This window comes from Bombina bombina, unplaced genomic scaffold (genome assembly GCF_027579735.1).
Source record: "Bombina bombina isolate aBomBom1 unplaced genomic scaffold, aBomBom1.pri scaffold_1044, whole genome shotgun sequence".
Lineage (NCBI taxonomy): Eukaryota > Metazoa > Chordata > Amphibia > Anura > Bombinatoridae > Bombina > Bombina bombina.
In genome coordinates this window covers 30,613-54,366 of record NW_026511044.1, presented here as the reverse complement: position 1 = coordinate 54,366, position 23,754 = coordinate 30,613, and the positions used below count along the sequence as shown (strand labels likewise).

Genomic DNA, 23,754 nt, shown 5'->3' with positions numbered 1-23,754 from the left:
ACTATAGTGCAGTGATATGATCTGTATGTGAATAAATAGAGGTTCCTGTATATACCCTGTATTCAGTATAGGACTGAGCTGATTAGCCTGTGTGTAGTATACAGTGTCACGTCTCAGATGTATACTACAGTGCAGTGATATGATCTGTATGTGAATAAATAGAGGTTCCTGTATATACCCTGTATTCAGTATAGGACTGAGCTGATTAGCCTGTGTGTAGTATACAGTGTCACGTCTCAGATGTATACTACAGTGCAGTGATATGATCTGTATGTGAATAAATAGAGGTTCCTGTATACAGTATAGGACTGAGCTGATTAGCGTGTGTGTAGTATACAGCGTCACGTCTCAGATGTATACTATAGTGCAGTGATATGATCTGTATGTGAATAAATAGAGGTTCCTGTATATACCCTGTATACAGTATAGGACTGAGCTGATTAGTCTGTGTATAGTATACAGCGTCACGTCTCAGATGTATACTACAGTGCAGTGATATGATCTGTATGTGAATAAATAGAGGTTCCTGTATACAGTATAGGACTGAGCTGATTAGCCTGTGTGTAGTATACAGCGTCACGTCTCAGATGTATACTATAGTGCAGTGATATGATCTGTATATGAATAAATAGAGGTTCCTGTATATACCCTGTATACAGTATAGGACTGAGCTCATTAGCGTGTGTGTAGTATACAGCGTCACGTCTCAGATGTATACTATAGTGCAGTGATATGATCTGTATGTGAATAAATAGAGGTTCCTGTATACATTATAGGACTGAGCTGATTAGTCTGTGTGTAGTATACAGCGTCACGTCTCAGATGTATACTATAGTGCAGTGATATGATCTGTATGTGAATAAATAGAGGTTCCTGTATATACCCTGTATACAGTATAGGACTGAGCTGATTAGCCTGTGTGTAGTATACAGTGTCACGTCTCAGATGTATACTATAGTGCAGTGATATGATCTGTATGTGAATAAATAGAGGTTCCTATATATACCCTGTATACAGTATAGGACTGAGCTGATTAGCGTGTGTGTAGTATACAGCGTCACGTCTCAGATGAATACTATAGTGCAGTGATATGATCTGTATGTGAATAAATAGAGGTTCCTGTATACAGTATAGGACTGAGCTGATTAGCCTGTGTATAGTATACAGCGTCACGTCTCAGATGTATACTATAGTGCAGTGATATGATCTGTATGTGAATAAATAGAGGTTCCTGTATACAGTATAGGACTGAGCTGATTAGCGTGTGTATAGTATACAGCGTCACGTCTCAGATGTATACTATAGTGCAGTGATATGATCTGTATGTGAATAAATAGAGGTTCCTGTATATACCCTGTATACAGTATAGGACTGAGCTCATTAGCGTGTGTGTAGTATACAGCGTCACGTCTCAGATGTATACTATAGTGCAGTGATATGATCTGTATGTGAATAAATAGAGGTTCCTGTATACAGTATAGGACTGAGCTGATTAGCGTGTGTATAGCATACAGCGTCACGTCTCAGATGTATACTATAGTGCAGTGATATGATCTGTATGTGAATAAATAGAGGTTCCTGTATATACCCTGTATACAGTATAGGACTGAGCTGATTAGCGTGTGTATAGTATACAGCGTCACGTCTCAGATGTATACTATAGTGCAGTGATATGATCTGTATGTGAATAAATAGAGGTTCCTGTATATACCCTGTATACAGTATAGGACTGAGCTGATTAGCGTGTGTGTAGTATACAGCGTCACGTCTCAGATGTATACTACAGTGCAGTGATATGATCTGTATGTGAATAAATAGAGGTTCCTGTATACAGTATAGGACTGAGCTGATTAGCCTGTGTGTAGTATACAGCGTAACGTCTCAGATGTATACTACAGTGCAGTGATATGATCTGTATGTGAATAAATAGAGGTTCCTGTATACAGTATAGGACTGAGCTGATTAGCCTGTGTGTAGTATACAGCGTAACGTCTCAGATGTATACTACAGTGCAGTGATATGATCTATATGTGAATAAATAGAGGTTCCTGTATACAGTATAGGACTGAGCTGATTAGCCTGTGTGTAGTATACAGTGTCACGTCTCACATATATACTATAGTGCAGTGATATGATCTGTATGTGAATAAATAGAGGTTCCTGTATATACCCTGTATACAGTATAGGACTGAGCTGATTAGCCTGTGTGTAGTATACAGTGTCACGTCTCAGATGTATACTATAGTGCAGTGATATGATCTGTATGTGAATAAATAGAGGTTCCTGTATACAGTATAGGACTGAGCTGATTAGCGTGTGTATAGCATACAGCGTCACGTCTCAGATGTATACTATAGTGCAGTGATATGATCTGTATGTGAATAAATAGAGGTTCCTGTATATACCCTGTATACAGTATAGGACTGAGCTGATTAGCGTGTGTATAGTATACAGCGTCACGTCTCAGATGTATACTATAGTGCAGTGATATGATCTGTATGTGAATAAATAGAGGTTCCTGTATATACCCTGTATACAGTATAGGACTGAGCTGATTAGCGTGTGTGTAGTATACAGCGTCACGTCTCAGATGTATACTACAGTGCAGTGATATGATCTGTATGTGAATAAATAGAGGTTCCTGTATACAGTATAGGACTGAGCTGATTAGCCTGTGTGTAGTATACAGCGTAACGTCTCAGATGTATACTACAGTGCAGTGATATGATCTGTATGTGAATAAATAGAGGTTCCTGTATACAGTATAGGACTGAGCTGATTAGCCTGTGTGTAGTATACAGCGTAACGTCTCAGATGTATACTACAGTGCAGTGATATGATCTATATGTGAATAAATAGAGGTTCCTGTATACAGTATAGGACTGAGCTGATTAGCCTGTGTGTAGTATACAGTGTCACGTCTCACATATATACTATAGTGCAGTGATATGATCTGTATGTGAATAAATAGAGGTTCCTGTATATACCCTGTATACAGTATAGGACTGAGCTGATTAGTCTGTGTGTAGTATACAGCGTCACGTCTCAGATGTATACTATAGTGCAGTGATATGATCTGTATGTGAATAAATAGAGGTTCCTGTATACAGTATAGGACTGAGCTGATTAGCGTGTGTGTAGTATACAGCGTAACGTCTCAGATGTATACTATAGTGCAGTGATATGATCTGTATGTGAATAAATAGAGGTTCCTGTATACAGTATAGGACTGAGCTGATTAGTCTGTGTGTAGTATACAGTGTCACGTCTCATATGTATACTATAGTGCAGTGATATGATCTGTATGTGAATAAATAGAGGTTCCTGTATACAGTATAGGACTGAGCTGATTAGCGTGTGTGTAGTATACAGCGTCACGTCTCAGATGTATACTACAGTGCAGTGATATGATCTGTATGTGAATAAATAGAGGTTCCTGTATATACCCTGTATACAGTATAGGACTGAGCTGATTAGCGTGTGTGTAGTATACAGCGTCACGTCTCAGATGTATACTATAGTGCAGTGATATGATCTGTATGTGAATAAATAGAGGTTCCTGTATATACCCTGTATACAGTATAGGACTGAGCTGATTAGCGTGTGTATAGTATACAGCGTCACGTCTCAGATGTATACTATAGTGCAGTGATATGATCTGTATGTGAATAAATAGAGGTTCCTGTATACAGTATAGGACTGAGCTGATTAGCGTGTGTGTAGTATACAGCGTCACGTCTCAGATGTATACTATAGTGCAGTGATATGATCTGTATATGAATAAATAGAGGTTCCTGTATATACCCTGTATACAGTATAGGACTGAGCTGATTAGCGTGTGTGTAGTATACAGCGTAACGTCTCAGATGTATACTACAGTGCAGTGATATGATCTGTATGTGAATAAATAGAGGTTCCTGTATATACCCTGTATACAGTATAGGACTGAGCTGATTAGCCTGTGTGTAGTATACAGCGTAACGTCTCAGATGTATACTATAGTGCAGTGATATGATCTGTATGTGAATAAATAGAGGTTCCTGTATATACCCTGTATACAGTATAGGACTGAGCTGATTAGCCTGTGTGTAGTATACAGCGTCACGTCTCAGATGTATACTTTAGTGCAGTGATATGATCTGTATGTGAATAAATAGAGGTTCCTGTATATACCCTGTATACAGTATAGGACTGAGCTGATTAGTGTGTGTAGTATACAGCGTCACGTCTCAGATGTATACTATAGTGCAGTGATATGATCTGTATATGAATAAATAGAGGTTCCTGTATATACCCTGTATACAGTATAGGACTGAGCTGATTAGCGTGTGTGTAGTATACAGCGTAACGTCTCAGATGTATACTACAGTGCAGTGATATGATCTGTATGTGAATAAATAGAGGTTCCTGTATATACCCTGTATACAGTATAGGACTGAGCTGATTAGCCTGTGTGTAGTATACAGCGTCACGTCTCAGATGTATACTATAGTGCAGTGATATGATCTGTATGTGAATAAATAGAGGTTCCTGTATATACCCTGTATACAGTATAGGACTGAGCTGATTAGTGTGTGTAGTATACAGCGTCACGTCTCAGATGTATACTATAGTGCAGTGATATGATCTGTATATGAATAAATAGAGGTTCCTGTATATACCCTGTATACAGTATAGGATTGAGCTGATTAGCGTGTGTGTAGTATACAGCGTAACGTCTCAGATGTATACTACAGTGCAGTGATATGATCTGTATGTGAATAAATAGAGGTTCCTGTATATACCCTGTATACAGTATAGGACTGAGCTGATTAGCCTGTGTGTAGTATACAGCGTAACGTCTCAGATGTATACTATAGGGCAGTGATATGATCTGTATATGAATAAATAGAGGTTCCTGTATATACCCTGTATACAGTATAGGACTGAGCTGATTAGCGTGTGTGTAGTATACAGCGTCACGTCTCAGATATATACTATAGTGCAGTGATATGATCTGTATGTGAATAAATAGAGGTTCCTGTATATACCCTGTATACAGTATAGGACTGAGCTGATTAGCGTGTGTGTAGTATACAGCGTAACGTCTCAGATGTATACTACAGTGCAGTGATATGATCTGTATGTGAATAAATAGAGGTTCCTGTATACAGTATAGGACTGAGCTGATTAGTCTGTGTGTAGTATACAGCGTCACGTCTCAGATGTATACTACAGTGCAGTGATATGATCTATATGTGAATAAATAGAGGTTCCTGTATACAGTATAGGACTGAGCTGATTAGTCTGTGTGTAGTATACAGCGTCACGTCTCAGATGTATACTATAGTGCAGTGATATGATCTGTATGTGAATAAATAGAGGTTCCTGTATATACCCTGTATACAGTATAGGACTGAGCTGATTAGCGTGTGTGTAGTATACAGCGTAACGTCTCAGATGTATACTACAGTGCAGTGATATGATCTGTATATGAATAAATAGAGGTTCCTGTATACAGTATAGGACTGAGCTGATTAGTCTGTGTGTAGTATACAGCGTCACGTCTCAGATGTATACTACAGTGCAGTGATATGATCTATATGTGAATAAATAGAGGTTCCTGTATACAGTATAGGACTGAGCTGATTAGTCTGTGTGTAGTATACAGCGTCACGTCTCAGATGTATACTATAGTGCAGTGATATGATCTGTATGTGAATAAATAGAGGTTCCTGTATATACCCTGTATACAGTATAGGACTGAGCTGATTAGTCTGTGTGTAGTATACAGCGTCACGTCTCAGATATATACTATAGTGCAGTGATATGATCTGTATGTGAATAAATAGAGGTTCCTGTATATACCCTGTATACAGTATAGGACTGAGCTGATTAGCGTGTGTGTAGTATACAGCGTAACGTCTCAGATGTATACTACAGTGCAGTGATATGATCTGTATGTGAATAAATAGAGGTTCCTGTATATACCCTGTATACATTATAGGACTGAGCTCATTAGCGTGTGTGTAGTATACAGCGTCACGTCTCAGATGTATACTATAGTGCAGTGATATGATCTGTATGTGAATAAATAGAGGTTCCTGTATACATTATAGGACTGAGCTGATTAGTCTGTGTGTAGTATACAGTGTCACGTCTCACATATATACTATAGTGCAGTGATATGATCTGTATGTGAATAAATAGAGGTTCCTGTATACAGTATAGGACTAAGCTGATTAGTCTGTGTGTAGTATACAGCGTCACGTCTCAGATGTATACTACAGTGCAGTGATATGATCTGTATGTGAATAAATAGAGGTTCCTGTATATACCCTGTATACAGTATAGGACTGAGCTGATTAGTCTGTGTATAGTATACAGCGTCACGTCTCAGATGTATACTACAGTGCAGTGATATGATCTGTATGTGAATAAATAGAGGTTCCTGTATATACCCTGTATACAGTATAGGACTGAGCTGATTAGTCTGTGTATAGTATACAGCGTCACGTCTCAGATGTATACTACAGTGCAGTGATATGATCTGTATGTGAATAAATAGAGGTTCCTGTATATACCCTGTATACAGTATAGGACTGAGCTGATTAGCGTGTGTATAGTATACAGCGTCACGTCTCAGATGTATACTATAGTGCAGTGATATGATCTGTATGTGAATAAATAGAGGTTCCTGTATATACCCTGTATACAGTGTAGGACTGAGCTGATTAGCGTGTGTGTAGTATACAGCGTCACGTCTCAGATGTATACTACAGTGCAGTGATATGATCTGTATGTGAATAAATAGAGGTTCCTGTATATACCCTGTATACAGTATAGGACTGAGCTGATTAGTCTGTGTATAGTATACAGCGTCACGTCTCAGATGTATACTACAGTGCAGTGATATGATCTGTATGTGAATAAATAGAGGTTCCTGTATACAGTATAGGACTGAGCTGATTAGCCTGTGTGTAGTATACAGCGTCACGTCTCAGATGTATACTACAGTGCAGTGATATGATCTGTATGTGAATAAATAGAGGTTCCTGTATATACCCTGTATACAGTATAGGACTGAGCTGATTAGCGTGTGTGTAGTATACAGTGTCACGTCTCAGATGTATACTATAGTGCAGTGATATGATCTGTATATGAATAAATAGAGGTTCCTGTATATACCCTGTATACAGTATAGGACTGAGCTGATTAGCGTGTGTGTAGTATACAGTGTCACGTCTCAGATGTATACTATAGTGCAGTGATATGATCTGTATGTGAATAAATAGAGGTTCCTGTATACAGTATAGGACTGAGCTGATTAGCCTGTGTATAGTATACAGCGTCACGTCTCAGATGTATACTATAGTGCAGTGATATGATCTGTATGTGAATAAATAGAGGTTCCTGTATATACCCTGTATACAGTATAGGACTGAGCTGATTAGCGTGTGTGTAGTATACAGCGTCACGTCTCAGATGTATACTATAGTGCAGTGATATGATCTGTATGTGAATAAATAGAGGTTCCTGTATATACCCTGTATTCAGTATAGGACTGAGCTGATTAGTCTGTGTATAGTATACAGCGTCACATATCACATATATACTATAGTGCAGTGATATGATCTGTATGTGAATAAATAGAGGTTCCTGTATACAGTATAGGACTGAGCTGATTAGCCTGTGTGTAGTATACAGCGTAACGTCTCAGATGTATACTATAGTGCAGTGATATGATCTGTATGTGAATAAATAGAGGTTCCTGTATACAGTATAGGACTGAGCTGATTAGCCTGTGTGTAGTATACAGCGTCACGTCTCAGATGTATACTATAGTGCAGTGATATTATCTGTATGTGAATAAATAGAGGTTCCTGTATACAGTATAGGACTGAGCTGATTAGTCTGTGTATAGTATACAGCGTCACATATCACATATATACTATAGTGCAGTGATATGATCTGTATGTGAATAAATAGAGGTTCCTGTATACAGTATAGGACTGAGCTGATTAGCCTGTGTGTAGTATACAGCGTCACGTCTCAGATGTATACTATAGTGCAGTGATATTATCTGTATGTGAATAAATAGAGGTTCCTGTATACAGTATAGGACTGAGCTGATTAGCCTGTGTGTAGTATACAGCGTCACGTCTCAGATGTATACTATAGTGCAGTGATATTATCTGTATGTGAATAAATAGAGGTTCCTGTATACAGTATAGGACTGAGCTGATTAGCCTGTGTATAGTATACAGTGTCACGTCTCAGATGTATACTATAGTGCAGTGATATTATCTGTATGTGAATAAATAGAGGTTCCTGTATACAGTATAGGACTGAGCTGATTAGCCTGTGTGTAGTATACAGCGTCACGTCTCAGATGTATACTACAGTGCAGTGAGGCTGTGTGTTATCTCTTCACAGTACATCATTTTGGCAGATGCGTCATTATGTTCGGGGTACCGTACGTTTACACCCAGAGTCGTATATTAAAGGTAACGGTTGAAATCTTTCCCGCACAACTTGTCCTCATATCCTGTCTGTCTGTCTCTCTGTCTAATCCTCATATCCTGTCTGTCTATCTCTCTGCCTAATCCTCATATCCTGTCTGTCTATCTCTCTGTCTAATCCTCATATCCTGTCTGTCTATCTCTCTGTCTAATCCTCATATCCTGTCTGTCTGTCTCTCTGTCTAATCCTCATATCCTGTCTGTCTATCTCTCTGTCTAATCCTCATATCCTGTCTGTCTGTCTCTCTGTCTAATCCTCATATCCTGTCTGTCTATCTCTCTGCCTAATCCTCATATCCTGTCTGTCTATCTCTCTGTCTAATCCTCATATCCTGTCTGTCTATCTCTCTGTCTAATCCTCATATCCTGTCTGTCTGTCTCTCTGTCTAATCCTCATATCCTGTCTGTCTATCTCTCTGTCTAATCCTCATATCCTGTCTGTCTATCTCTCTGTCTAATCCTCATATCCTGTCTGTCTGTCTCTCTGTCTAATCCTCATATCCTGTCTGCCTATCTCTCTGTCTAATCCTCATATCCTGTCTGTCTATCTCTCTGCCTAATCCTCATATCCTGTCTGTCTATCTCTCTGTCTAATCCTCATATCCTGTCTGTCTATCTCTCTGTCTAATCCTCATATCCCGTCTGTCTATCTCTCTGTCCTATCCTCATATCCTGTCTGTCTATCTCTCTGTCCTATCCTCATATCCTGTCTGTCTATCTCTCTGTCTAATCCTCATATCCTGTCTGTCTGTCTCTCTGCCTAATCCTCATATCCTGTCTGACTATCTCTCTGTCTAATCCTCATATCCTGTCTGTCTATCTCTCTGTCTAATCCTCATATCCTGTCTGTCTATCTCTCTGTCTAATCCTCATATCCCGTCTGTCTATCTCTCTGTCCTATCCTCATATCCTGTCTGTCTATCTCTCTGTCCTATCCTCATATCCCGTCTGTCTATCTCTCTGCCTAATCCTCATATCCTGTCTGACTATCTCTCTGTCTAATCCTCATATCCTGTCTGTCTATCTCTCTGTCTAATCCTCATATCCTGTCTGTCTATCTCTCTGTCTAATCCTCATATCCCGTCTGTCTATCTCTCTGTCCTATCCTCATATCCTGTCTGTCTATCTCTCTGTCCTATCCTCATATCCTGTCTGTCTATCTCTCTGTCTAATCCTCATATCCTGTCTGTCTATCTCTCTGTCTAATCCTCATATCCTGTCTGTCTATCTCTCTGTCTAATCCTCATATCCTGTCTGTCTATCTCTCTGTCTAATCCTCATATCCTGTCTGTCTATCTCTCTGTCTAATCCTCATATCCTGTCTGTCTATCTCTCTGTCTAATCCTCATATCCTGTCTGACTATCTCTCTGTCTAATCCTCATATCCTGTCTGTCTATCTCTCTGTCTAACCCTCATATCCTGTCTGTCTATCTCTCTGTCTAACCCTCATATCCTGTCTGTCTATCTCTCTGTCTAATCCTCATATCCTGTCTGTCTATCGCTCTGTCTAATCCTCATATCCTGTCTGTCTATCTCTCTGTCTAATCCTCATATCCTGTCTGTCTATCGCTCTGTCTAATCCTCATATCCTGTCTGTCTATCTCTCTGTCCTATCCTCATATCCTGTCTGTCTATCTCTCTGTCTAATCCTCATATCCTGTCTGTCTATCTCTCTGTCTAATCCTCATATCCTGTCTGTCTGTCTCTCTGTCTAATCCTCATATCCTCTCTGTCTGTCTCTCTGTCCTATCCTCATATCCTGTCTGTCTATCTCTCTGTCCTATCCTCATATCCTGTCTGTCTGTCTCTCTGTCCTATCCTCATATCCTGTCTGTCTATCTCTCTGTCCTATCCTCATATCCTGTCTGTCTATCTCTCTGTCTAATCCTCATATCCTGTCTGTCTGTCTCTCTGTCCTATCCTCATATCCTGTCTGTCTATCTCTCTGTCTAATCCTCATATCCTGTCTGTCTATCTCTCTGTCCTATCCTCATATCCTGTCTGTCTATCTCTCTGTCCCATCCTCATATCCTGTCTGTCTATCGCTCTGTCTAACCCTCATATCCTGTCTGTCTATCTCTCTGTCTAATCCTCATATCCTGTCTGTCTATCTCTCTGTCTAATCCTCATATCCTGTCTGTCTATCTCTCTGTCTAATCCTCATATCCTGTCTGTCTGTCTCTCTGTCCTATCCTCATATCCTGTCTGTCTATCTCTCTGTCTAATCCTCATATCCTGTCTGTCTATCTCTCTGTCTAATCCTCATATCCTGTCTGTCTATCTCTCTGTCTAATCCTCATATCCTGTCTGTCTGTCTCTCTGTCCTATCCTCATATCCTGTCTGTCTATCTCTCTGTCTAATCCTCATATCCTGTCTGTCTATCTCTCTGTCTAATCCTCATATCCTGTCTGACTATCTCTCTGTCTAATCCTCATATCCTGTCTGTCTATCTCTCTGTCTAATCCTCATATCCTGTCTGTCTATCTCTCTGTCTAATCCTCATATCCCGTCTGTCTATCTCTCTGTCCTATCCTCATATCCTGTCTGTCTATCTCTCTGTCCTATCCTCATATCCTGTCTGTCTATCTCTCTGTCTAATCCTCATATCCTGTCTGTCTATCTCTCTGTCTAATCCTCATATCCTGTCTGTCTATCTCTCTGTCTAATCCTCATATCCTGTCTGTCTATCTCTCTGTCTAATCCTCATATCCTGTCTGTCTATCTCTCTGTCTAATCCTCATATCCTGTCTGTCTATCTCTCTGTCTAATCCTCATATCCTGTCTGACTATCTCTCTGTCTAATCCTCATATCCTGTCTGTCTATCTCTCTGTCTAACCCTCATATCCTGTCTGTCTATCTCTCTGTCTAACCCTCATATCCTGTCTGTCTATCTCTCTGTCTAATCCTCATATCCTGTCTGTCTATCGCTCTGTCTAATCCTCATATCCTGTCTGTCTATCTCTCTGTCTAATCCTCATATCCTGTCTGTCTATCGCTCTGTCTAATCCTCATATCCTGTCTGTCTATCTCTCTGTCCTATCCTCATATCCTGTCTGTCTATCTCTCTGTCTAATCCTCATGTTACGGTTACCCTTAGTCTCGCTGAGAGATGGACCGCTTAGTAGCCTGGATCCCTATTGCTAAAGAGGGGAGAAGCTGCTTTCCATAGTATTCTATATGAGTCTCGCAAATATAGAATAATCTCCCTTAGCTGTAGTACAGCTAGGATACCCTTCTGCCCACAAAAACGAGTCAACGCTGCGATTGAGGGTCAAACAAGAACTCAGCACTGGGATGCCCAGCCTGCTTTTTATTAAGGTTACATGCACACAGGGCACTCCCAGGGGGAGAGGGGGGGGGAAGCACAAAATCCCCCATCACACATTTAGATAGAGAGCACTGTCCTTTGACAGGCCACAATAGGATTACAGTACTTAAGATAACAAGTTTACAAGTTCATCTTATCAATTAGCAGTCTGGCTCCAGAGGTGATTAGACAATGGGATTGGTTATCCCTAAACTTAGAGCTGAGGCCAGCAAAAATGTGTATTTAGGCAATAGTTTCTAAAAGCTGAAAAAAAAAGAGTTAACTCTTTATGAAATGATACTTGTTACGGTTTTCTTGGAGCCCTTCTTAGGCGCTGGCTTGCTGGTTCAGGCATTGCTGCTGGGAAATAAGCTCTTCACAACAAAATAACTAATGCTTCTGTAACAGTGCTCCCTTTCTGTGGAACACTCTGGCAGACACGGTCTGACCCCTTTTCGGGGCAGACTAAGGCTGTCCAGACCGCTGGTTATGCGGGGCTGAGGTCTGTTTGCAAAAACAATGGGGCTCTACTATATCTAAGTAGTGTGTCCAGAAATAAGGTGCGCCTAATTTATGCTATTTCAAAAAAGTGATAATATGGATAGATCCTAAGTTTTATATCTTACAAAAAATAAACAATATGAACTGTATAATTATAAATACAAATACATAACAATAGTCACCACAGTCATATGGTTAGGAAATATACATCCATAGATGCAAGTGAAAGTCCCAATATAGAGTGATGTCCAATCTGGAAATGATGTCCCAAACGATAGCTGCTCTCTCCAAAGATGTTGAAAAAGAGATGACTGCGTTCTGTATAGAAACAAAAAAAGAAGAGGCGCTCTGGTGCAGATGATCCTTGGCTATAAATGATTCTAAACTAACAGTTCAGAGTAATACTCACAAAGATGTTTGCACATGCAGTGCAATAACAGGTGAGCCGAAGCTTCAGAGCCGCTCGGCTGACTCGCTAGAGGGTGAAATCAGCTGTTCACTGGGTAATCACTTCACCAACGATGTGGGGAAAAAAAGATACCTATGACATAAAATATAGATACCGCCCTTGGTGCAGATTATCCCAGGCACAGAATACACATACAACAGATGTCGAGAAGTTATACTCACAAACGGAGTTGCACAAGCAGTGCAATATCAGGCGTGCCGAATCTTAAAGAGCCGTTCGGCTGACTCCCTGAGGCCTGTACAGCTGCTCCTGGATCGTTGGAGGAGTGGTGGAAAATAAAGGTGGATATGCCGATAGAAGTTAATCCAAGCAAGGGATCAATAAGGCAAATAGAACAATTCACCAGCAAGGTAGACAAAATAAAGTATTTATTAAAAATATAAAAATTACTTAGCCAGCAAAAATGTGTATTTAGGCAATAGTTTCTAAAAGCTGAAAAAAAAAGAGTTAACTCTTTATGAAATGATACTTGTTACGGTTTTCTTGGAGCCCTTCTTAGGCGCTGGCTTGCTGGTTCAGGCATTGCTGCTGGGAAATAAGCTCTTCACAACAAAATAACTAATGCTTCTGTAACAGTGCTCCCTTTCTGTGGAACACTCTGGCAGACACGGTCTGACCCCTTTTCGGGGCAGACTAAGGCTGTCCAGACCGCTGGTTATGCGGGGCTGAGGTCTGTTTGTCTGGACAACCCGTCGGCGTTGCCATTCTGTTTCCCAGGTCTGTAAGTAATGGTGAAATTGAAGGGTTGCAACGATAAGCTCCAACGTAATAGCCTGCCGTTATCTCCAGAGACCCGGTTCAGCCACACCAACGGGTTATGGTCGGTGACCAGAGTGAACTCCTGACCATATAAATAGGGAGTCAATTTCTTTAATGCCCACACCAAAGCCAAACACTCCTTTTCGACCGCTGCATAGCTGACTTCGCGGGGCAGGAGCTTCCGGCTGATGTAGGCAACTGGATGCTCCCCTCCATCTTCGCCTACTTGGCTGAGGACAGCTCCCAGCCCGAACATGGAAGCGTCTGTATGGACGATAAAACGTTTGTTAAGGGCTGGGGCCGCCAAGACAGGAGCGTTAATTAGAGCATTTTTGAGAGCCTGGAAAGCCGTTTCACAGTGGGGAGACCACAGGACCTGTCGAGGTAAGTTCTTCTTGGTCAAGTCAGTCAGGGGTTTGGCAAGTGTGCTGTAGTCTGGTACGAACCGTCTATAGTACCCTGCCGTGCCCAGGAAGGCTAGGACCTGAGTCTTAGTGATGGGGGTGGGCCAATTGGCGACAGCTTCTATTTTGGCCGGCTCTGGTCGCTGCTTTCCACACCCCACCCGGTGACCCAGGTACTGTACCTCGGCCATCCCAAAGTGGCATTTTTCTGGCTTCAGAGTCAGGCCAGCAGCCCGGATCTGATCCAGAACCATTCCCACATGAGCTAAGTGGTCCTCCCAGGACTCACTGTGGATCGCTATGTCGTCCAGGTAGGCGCAAGCAAAACTCTGGAAGCCATCCAGGAGCCTATCCACCAAGCGCTGGAATGTAGCTGGGGCATTCTTCATCCCAAACGGCATTACCCTAAACTGATATAAGCCGAATGGGGTGACGAATGCCGACTTGGGGATAGCCTCCGGGGCCAGGGGAATCTGCCAGTAACCTTTGCAGAGGTCAATAGTGGTCAGGTAATTTCCCCTGGCTATACGATCGAGTAGCTCGTCTACCCTGGGCATAGGGTAAGCGTCCGTCACGGTATTTTCATTGAGCCTCCGATAGTCTACACAGAACCGGGTGGTCCCATCTTTCTTGGGCACCAAGACAACTGGGGAGGCCCATGGACTATCGGAGGGCTCAATTACCCTGAGCTGGAGCATCTCATCGATCTCCTTCTTCATTCCTGTCCTAACTGCTTCGGGGATTCGGTACGGAGCCTGGCGCAAGGGAGCTTGTCCCGGAGTATCTACCTGGTGGGTGGTTAAAGTAGTGTACCCTGGCTTCGGGGAGAAGGTGAGGTGTTTGGACTGGAGGAGTTGGTTGAGCTGCTCCCTTTCAGTGGGGCTAAGTCGGTCCCCTATCTGAACCTGCGCCACTATACCTGTGGGGAGACTCTTTTCTAATAGGTCTGGAATGGGTAAACTGTCGGGGTCTTCCTGAGGGGAACAACATACGGCCGTCACGTTCTCTGGTCGCTCAAAATATTCCTTGAGCATGTTTACATGGAATGTCTTTCTAAGATTGTTGTCATGGCAGCTAGCTATCACATAAGTGGTGTCTCCCCTTTTCTCTACGATCTGGTAGGGACCCTGCCAGGACGCCTGCAATTTGTCTGTCTTCACCGGCTTAAGTACTAACACCTTTTGTCCTATGGTGAAGATTCTCTTTCGGGCCCCCCGATCGTACCATACTTTCTGTCTTCTCTGGGCCAACTGGAGATTAGCCCGCACGGATTTGGCTAATTGCTCCATTCGGTCCCTGAGTTCCAGCACGTATGGCACAATGGGGACACCGTCAGCCTCCATCTCTCCCTCCCAGTGCTCCCGGATCAGGTTTAGGGGTCCCCGTACCTTTCTTCCGTAGAGCAACTCGAAGGGAGAGAACCCTGTCGTTTCCTGGGGCACCTCCCGATAAGCAAATAGGAGGTGCGGCAGGAAGCGTTCCCAGTCTCGGTATTCCTGAGTGAACGTCTTGAGCATTTGCTTGAGGGTCCCATTGAACCTCTCACACAGCCCGTTCGTCTGGGGGTGGTATGGGGAGCTCAGGAGGGACTTAATTTTGCAAACCTGCCAGAGTTGTTGGGTTAATTCAGCCGTAAATTGGGTGCCTCGGTCGGATAGGATTTCTTTTGGAAATCCTACCCGGGAGAACACCTGTACTAGTGCATTCGCTACCGTATCCGCTTGTATGTTGGATAGGGCGACAGCCTCTGGGTACCTGGTAGCGTAGTCCACTACGGTAAGAATGTAGCGCTTACCGGAGGGACTAGGGGTAGCCAGTGGTCCCACTAGGTCAATAGCAACCCGGCTGAAGGGTTCCTCTACAATGGGCATATTTACTAGCTGGGCTTTAGGGTGATCGCCTCGCCTTCCTACTCGTTGACACACATCGCAGGTGTTACAGTAAGTTCTAACGTCAGCGTGCACCCCTGGCCAAAAGAACGTGTGAGTAATGCGGTGTAGGGTACGGGTAACGGCTAGGTGGCCTGCTAAGGGGATGTCGTGGCCTATTTTGAGGATTTCTTGACGGTATTTGTGGGGCACTACCAGCTGTCGCCTACGCTGTCCCCTTTTCTCTGTCCAGCGGTATAGTTTCCCTTTTTCCCATAAGAATGTTTCGTTATCTGCCCCGCCCCCTCCGGTCTCTGCTCGTTCCCGGTACTTTTGTAAGGTCGGGTCAGTCTTAGACTCTGCCTCGAAAGCATCTGGGGTGTCCCAGGGTATGGGGCCTAACCTGTCAGGCAAGGTCGGGGTAGGTCTTACCTGTGTCTCCCGCACTGGTGAGAGCTCTCGCTCCGTCCGGGCTTGGGCCCGTGTAGTCACTGGGTCCGCCTCGTTGTTGCATACTGGAGCATAGGCAGAAGTCATGGGGCCCAAATCGTTGCCCAGTAGTACTTCGGCAGGTAAATTATCCATTAGGCCCACGTTCACAGACCCCTTTCCCGCTCCCCAATCAAGATGCACTTTAGCTGTTGGAATTTTGTACACATCCCCCCCCGCCACTCTAACGGCCACAGTCTGTCCGGATCGCTTGTGCTCTGGCACCAAATGACTCTGTACCAGCGTGATAGTAGCCCCTGTGTCTCGCAATCCCTCGGTAGATCGCCCCTCGAGCCATACCCTCTGCCGATGGTGCTGGCGGTTATCTGAGGCAGCATATACAGGGTCTGCCTCGTGAAGCGGCCCCACATATCCCTCCATAGGGGCCTCTTGGTTAACACAGAGGGCCCGGGCCGGACGATAGGACCCAGAGGGGTAATTGTAATTCCTGGGTGTCTGGTGCGTATTAAGGGGGCAGCTAGCCATGAAATGCCCTGGTTGCTTGCATCGGTGGCAAGTCGGTCTGTGACGCTCAGAGCTGTTATTGGGTGGTCCTGAGTGTCGGACGGGCCCTGTGGGCACCGGGGCTCGGAATTCAGCACGAGGGGGTGCACGGTAAACCTCTCTGGGTTCGACCCGTGCTGGAGCTCGGTAGTTCATGGGTTCGTGAAGACGGGAGTCATAATGTTCATCGGCCAATTTGGCTGCTTCTTCTAAGGTAGAAGGCCGCCTGTCTTGCAGCCATTCCTTCCCTTGCTGTTCCATGCCATTATAAAAATGTTCTAAGAGAAACAATTGTAAAATTTCCTCCCCAGTCACCGCTTTACTTCCGCTCAGCCAGTGATTTGCCGCTCTCCGCATTCGGTGCGCCCATTCCATATGGGTATCGTTAGGCTTCTTTTCCGTGCCCCGAAACTGTCGGCGATACGTGTCCGGAGTTACAGCGTACCGTCGCAACAGTGTCTCCTTAACTAGCTCATACTGTGTCACTTCCTTAGCACCCAGAGTACGAAAGGCTTCCAGGGCTCGCCCGGATAGTTTCCCAGACAATATCGTGGGCCACTCTCTGTTGGGAATCTGGTGCAGGGCACATTGCCTTTCGAAGTCCGCCAAATATTCATCAATCCCTGTCTCGCTCTCTAGAAAGGGTCGAAATGCCGTATAGGGTATCTTGGGCCTCCCAGCATTTTCGACAGGGATGATTACCTGCGGGGCTACAGCATTGCGGTGTGCGTTCGCTAGGTTGAGTTCGTGGGCTCGAGTCTCTCGTATATCCTCGTCCGCCTCCGCCATCAACTGCTGTACCAATTCCATGGAGGGGTTCGGCCCGTATAATGAGAGCCTTTCCCGAACAATCCTGGTTTTTTCGTCACTAATCGTGGTCGGTGTTTCCGCCATTGTGAAGCTCTGATCCAGTTCGTTCAATTCTGCGATCAGCTCTCTCCTCGGCCGGTTGCTGGTGTACCCCCCTCTGCTTTCAAGTAAATCCTTTAGGGTTGTACGCTTCAATTTTTTGTAAGCGCTCTCCATCCGTTCTGTACCTCTCCTAGGAAATCCAGGAAAATCCCGCCGCTGCCGCCAAATGTTACGGTTACCCTTAGTCTCGCTGAGAGATGGACCGCTTAGTAGCCTGGATCCCTATTGCTAAAGAGGGGAGAAGCTGCTTTCCATAGTATTCTATATGAGTCTCGCAAATATAGAATAATCTCCCTTAGCTGTAGTACAGCTAGGATACCCTTCTGCCCACAAAAACGAGTCAACGCTGCGATTGAGGGTCAAACAAGAACTCAGCACTGGGATGCCCAGCCTGCTTTTTATTAAGGTTACATGCACACAGGGCACTCCCAGGGGGAGAGGGGGGGGGAAGCACAAAATCCCCCATCACACATTTAGATAGAGAGCACTGTCCTTTGACAGGCCACAATAGGATTACAGTACTTAAGATAACAAGTTTACAAGTTCATCTTATCAATTAGCAGTCTGGCTCCAGAGGTGATTAGACAATGGGATTGGTTATCCCTAAACTTAGAGCTGAGGCCAGCAAAAATGTGTATTTAGGCAATAGTTTCTAAAAGCTGAAAAAAAAAGAGTTAACTCTTTATGAAATGATACTTGTTACGGTTTTCTTGGAGCCCTTCTTAGGCGCTGGCTTGCTGGTTCAGGCATTGCTGCTGGGAAATAAGCTCTTCACAACAAAATAACTAATGCTTCTGTAACACCTCATATCCTGTCTGTCTATCTCTCTGTCTAATCCTCATATCCTGTCTGTCTATCTCTCTGTCTAATCCTCATATCCTCTCTGTCTGTCTCTCTGTCCTATCCTCATATCCTGTCTGTCTATCTCTCTGTCCTATCCTCATATCCTGTCTGTCTGTCTCTCTGTCCTATCCTCATATCCTGTCTGTCTATCTCTCTGTCCTATCCTCATATCCTGTCTGTCTATCTCTCTGTCTAATCCTCATATCCTGTCTGTCTGTCTCTCTGTCCTATCCTCATATCCTGTCTGTCTATCTCTCTGTCTAATCCTCATATCCTGTCTGTCTATCTCTCTGTCCTATCCTCATATCCTGTCTGTCTATCTCTCTGTCCTATCCTCATATCCTGTCTGTCTATCGCTCTGTCTAACCCTCATATCCTGTCTGTCTATCTCTCTGTCTAATCCTCATATCCTGTCTGTCTATCTCTCTGTCTAATCCTCATATCCTGTCTGTCTATCTCTCTGTCTAATCCTCATATCCTGTCTGTCTGTCTCTCTGTCTAATCCTCATATCCTGTCTGTCTATCTCTCTGTCTAATCCTCATATCCTGTCTGTCTATCTCTCTGTCTAATCCTCATATCCTCTCTGTCTGTCTCTCTGTCCTATCCTCATATCCTGTCTGTCTATCTCTCTGTCCTATCCTCATATCCTGTCTGTCTGTCTCTCTGTCCTATCCTCATATCCTGTCTGTCTATCTCTCTGTCCTATCCTCATATCCTGTCTGTCTATCTCTCTGTCTAATCCTCATATCCTGTCTGTCTGTCTCTCTGTCCTATCCTCATATCCTGTCTGTCTATCTCTCTGTCTAATCCTCATATCCTGTCTGTCTATCTCTCTGTCCTATCCTCATATCCTGTCTGTCTATCTCTCTGTCCTATCCTCATATCCTGTCTGTCTATCGCTCTGTCTAACCCTCATATCCTGTCTGTCTATCTCTCTGTCTAATCCTCATATCCTGTCTGTCTATCTCTCTGTCTAATCCTCATATCCTGTCTGTCTATCTCTCTGTCTAATCCTCATATCCTGTCTGTCTGTCTCTCTGTCCTATCCTCATATCCTGTCTGTCTATCTCTCTGTCTAATCCTCATATCCTGTCTGTCTATCTCTCTGTCTAATCCTCATATCCTGTCTGTCTATCTCTCTGTCTAATCCTCATATCCTGTCTGTCTGTCTCTCTGTCCTATCCTCATATCCTGTCTGTCTATCTCTCTGTCTAATCCTCATATCCTGTCTGTCTATCTCTCTGTCCTATCCTCATATCCTGTCTGTCTATCTCTCTGTCTAATCCTCAAATCCTGTCTGTCTATCTCTCTGTCTAATCCTCATATCCTGTCTGTCTATCTCTCTGTGTAATCCTCATATCCTGTCTGTCTATCTCTCTGTCTAATCCTCATATCCTGTCTGTCTATCTCTCTGTCTAATCCTCATATCCTGCCTATCTCTCTGTCTAATCCTCATATCCTGTCTGTCTATCTCTCTGTCTAATCCTCATATCCTGCCTATCTCTCTGTCTAATCCTCATATCCTGTCTGTCTATCTCTCTGTCCTATCCTCATATCCTGTCTGTCTATCTCTCTGTCCTATCCTCATATCCTGTCTGTCTATCTCTCTGTCCTATCCTCATATCCTGTCTGTCTATCTCTCTGTCTAATCCTCATATCCTGTCTGTCTATCTCTCTGTCTAATCCTCATATCCTGTCTGTCTATCTCTCTGTGTAATCCTCATATCCTGTCTGTCTATCTCTCTGTCTAATCCTCATATCCTGTCTGTCTATCTCTCTGTCTAATCCTCATATCCTGTCTGTCTATCTCTCTGTCCTATCCTCATATCCTGTCTGTCTATCTCTCTGTCCTATCCTCATATCCTGTCTGTCTATCTCTCTGTCCTATCCTCATATCCTGTCTGTCTATCTCTCTGTCCTATCCTCATATCCCGTCTGTCTATCTCTCTGTCTAATCCTCATATCCTGTCTGTCTATCTCTCTGTCTAATCCTCATATCCTGTCTGTCTATCTCTCTGTCTAATCCTCATATCCTGTCTGTCTATCTCTCTGTCTAATCCTCATATCCTGTCTGTCTATCTCTTTGTCTAATCCTCATATCCTGTCTGTCTATCTCTCTGTCCTATCCTCATATCCTGTCTGTCTATCTCTCTGTCTAATCCTCATATCCTGTCTGTCTTTCTCTCTGTCCTATCCTCATATCCTGTCTGTCTATCTCTCTGTCTAATCCTCATATCCTGTCTGTCTATCTCTCTGTCTGTCTAATCCTCATATCCTGTCTGTCTGTCTCTCTGTCTAATCCTCATATCCTGTCTGTCTATCTCTCTGTCTAATCCTCATATCCTGTCTGTCTATCGCTCTGTCTAATCCTCATATCCTGTCTGTCTATCTCTCTGTCTAATCCTCATACCCTGTCTGTCTATCTCTCTGTCTAATCCTCATATCCTGTCTGTCTATTGCTCTGTCTAATCCTCATATCCTGTCTGTCTATCTCTCTGTCTAATCCTCATATCCTGTCTGTCTATCTCTCTGTCTAATCCTCATATCCTGTCTGTCTATCTCTCTGTCTAACCCTCATATCCTGTCTGTCTATCTCTCTGTCTAATCCTCATATCCTGTCTGTCTATCTCTCTGTCTAATCCTCATATCCTGTCTGTCTATCTCTATGTCTAATCCTCATATCCTGTCTGTCTATCTCTCTGTCTAATCCTCATATCCTGTCTGTCTATCTCTCTGTCTAACCCTCATATCCTGTCTGTCTATCTCTCTGTCTAATCCTCATATCCTGTCTGTCTATCTCTCTGTCTAATCCTCATATCCTGTCTGTCTGTCTATCTCTCTGTCTAATCCTCATATCCTGTCTGTCTATCTCTCTGTCCTATCCTCATATCCTGTCTGTCTATCTCTCTGTCTAACCCTCATATCCTGTCTGTCTATCTCTCTGTCTAATCCTCATATCCTGTCTGCCTATCTCTCTGTCCTATCCTCATATCCTGTCTGTCTATCTCTCTGTCTAACCCTCATATCCTGTCTGTCTATCTCTCTGTCTAATCCTCATATCCTGTCTGTCTATCTCTCTGTCTCATCCTCATATCCTGTCTGTCTATCTCTCTGTCTAATCCTCATATCCTGTCTGTCTATCTCTCTGTCTAATCCTCATATCCTGTCTGTCTATCTCTCTGTCTAATCCTCATATCCTGTCTGTCTGTCTATCTCTCTGTCTAATCCTCATATCCTGTCTGTCTATCTCTCTGTCTAATCCTCATATCCTGTCTGTCTATCTCTCTGTCCTATCCTCATATCCTGTCTGTCTATCTCTCTGTCTAATCCTCATATCCTGTCTGTCTATCTCTCTGTCCTATCCTCATATCCTGTCTGTCTATCTCTCTGTCCTATCCTCATATCCTGTCTGTCTATCTCTCTGTCTAATCCTCATATCCTGTCTGTCTATCTCTCTGTCTAATCCTCATATCCTGTCTGTCTATCGCTCTGTCTAATCCTCATATCCTGTCTGTCTATCTCTTTGTCTAATCCTCATATCCCGTCTGTCTATCTCTCTGTCTAATCCTCATATCCCGTCTGTCTATCTCTCTGTCCTATCCTCATATCCTGTCTGTCTATCTCTCTGTCTAATCCTCATATCCTGTCTGTCTATCTCTCTGTCTAATCCTCATATCCTGTCTGTCTGTCTCTCTGTCTAATCCTCATATCCTGTCTGTCTATCTCTCTGTCCTATCCTCATATCCTGTCTGTCTATCTCTCTGTCTAATCCTCATATCCTGTCTGTCTATCTCTCTGTCTATCCTCATATCCCTGTCTGTCTATCTCTCTGTCCTATCCTCATATCCTGTCTGTCTATCTCTCTGTCTAATCCTCATATCCTGTCTGTCTATCTCTCTGTCTAATCCTCATATCCTGTCTGTCTATCTCTCTGTCCTATCCTCATATCCTGTCTGTCTATCTCTCTGTCTAATCCTCATATCCTGTCTGTCTATCTCTCTGTCCTATCCTCATATCCTGTCTGTCTATCTCTCTGTCTAATCCTCATATCCTGTCTGTCTATCTCTCTGTCTAATCCTCATATCCTGTCTGTCTATCTCTCTGTCTATCCTCATATCCTGTCTGTCTATCTCTCTGTCCTATCCTCATATCCTGTCTGTCTATCTCTCTGTCCTATCCTTATATCCTGTCTGTCTATCTCTCTGTCTAATCCTCATATCCTGTCTGTCTATCTCTCTGTCTAATCCTCATATCCTGTCTGTCTATCTCTCTGTCCTATCCTCATATCCTGTCTGTCTATCTCTCTGTCTAATCCTCATATCCTGTCTGTCTATCTCTCTGTCTAATCCTCATATCCTGTCTGTCTATCTCTCTGTCCTATCCTCATATCCTGTCTGTCTATCTCTCTGTCCTATCCTCATATCCTGTCTGTCTATCTCTCTGTCCTATCCTCATATCCTGTCTGTCTATCTCTCTGTCTAATCCTCATATCCTGTCTGTCTATCTCTCTGTCCTATCCTCATATCCTGTCTGTCTATCTCTCTGTCTAATCCTCATATCCTGTCTGTCTATCTCTCTGTCCTATCCTCATATCCTGTCTGTCTATCTCTCTGTCTAATCCTCATATCCTGTCTGTCTATCTCTCTGGTCCTATCCTCATATCCTGTCTGTCTATCTCTCTGTCCTATCCTCATATCCTGTCTGTCTATCTCTCTGTCTAATCCTCATATCCTGTCTGTCTATCTCTCTGTCCTATCCTCATATCCTGTCTGTCTATCTCTCTGTCCTATCCTCATATCCCGTCTGTCTATCTCTCTGTCTAATCCTCATATCCTGTCTGTCTATCTCTCTGTCTAATCCTCATATCCTGTCTGTCTATCTCTCTGTCTAATCCTCATATCCTGTCTGTCTATCTCTCTGTCTAATCCTCATATCCTGTCTGTCTATCTCTTTGTCTAATCCTCATATCCTGTCTGTCTATCTCTCTGTCCTATCCTCATATCCTGTCTGTCTATCTCTCTGTCTAATCCTCATATCCTGTCTGTCTTTCTCTCTGTCCTATCCTCATATCCTGTCCTGTCTATCTCTCTGTCTAATCCTCATATCCTGTCTGTCTATCTCTCTGTCTGTCTAATCCTCATATCCTGTCTGTCTGTCTCTCTGTCTAATCCTCATATCCTGTCTGTCTATCTC

General features: G+C 43.3%; 1 protein-coding gene across 1 annotated transcript in view; it reads left to right on the top strand.

The window, feature by feature from the left end:
- The window catches only part of LOC128643577 (general transcription and DNA repair factor IIH helicase subunit XPD), a gene marked incomplete at its 5' end in the record, with an annotated part of 75,553 nt that overhangs the window by 31,126 nt on the left and 20,673 nt on the right, over positions 1-23,754 (top strand). Inside the window, one exon of the mRNA XM_053696417.1 lies at positions 8,416-8,486. Within this exon, the coding sequence (XP_053552392.1) occupies positions 8,416-8,486 (71 nt within the window). The remainder of the gene's footprint in view (positions 1-8,415; positions 8,487-23,754) is intronic.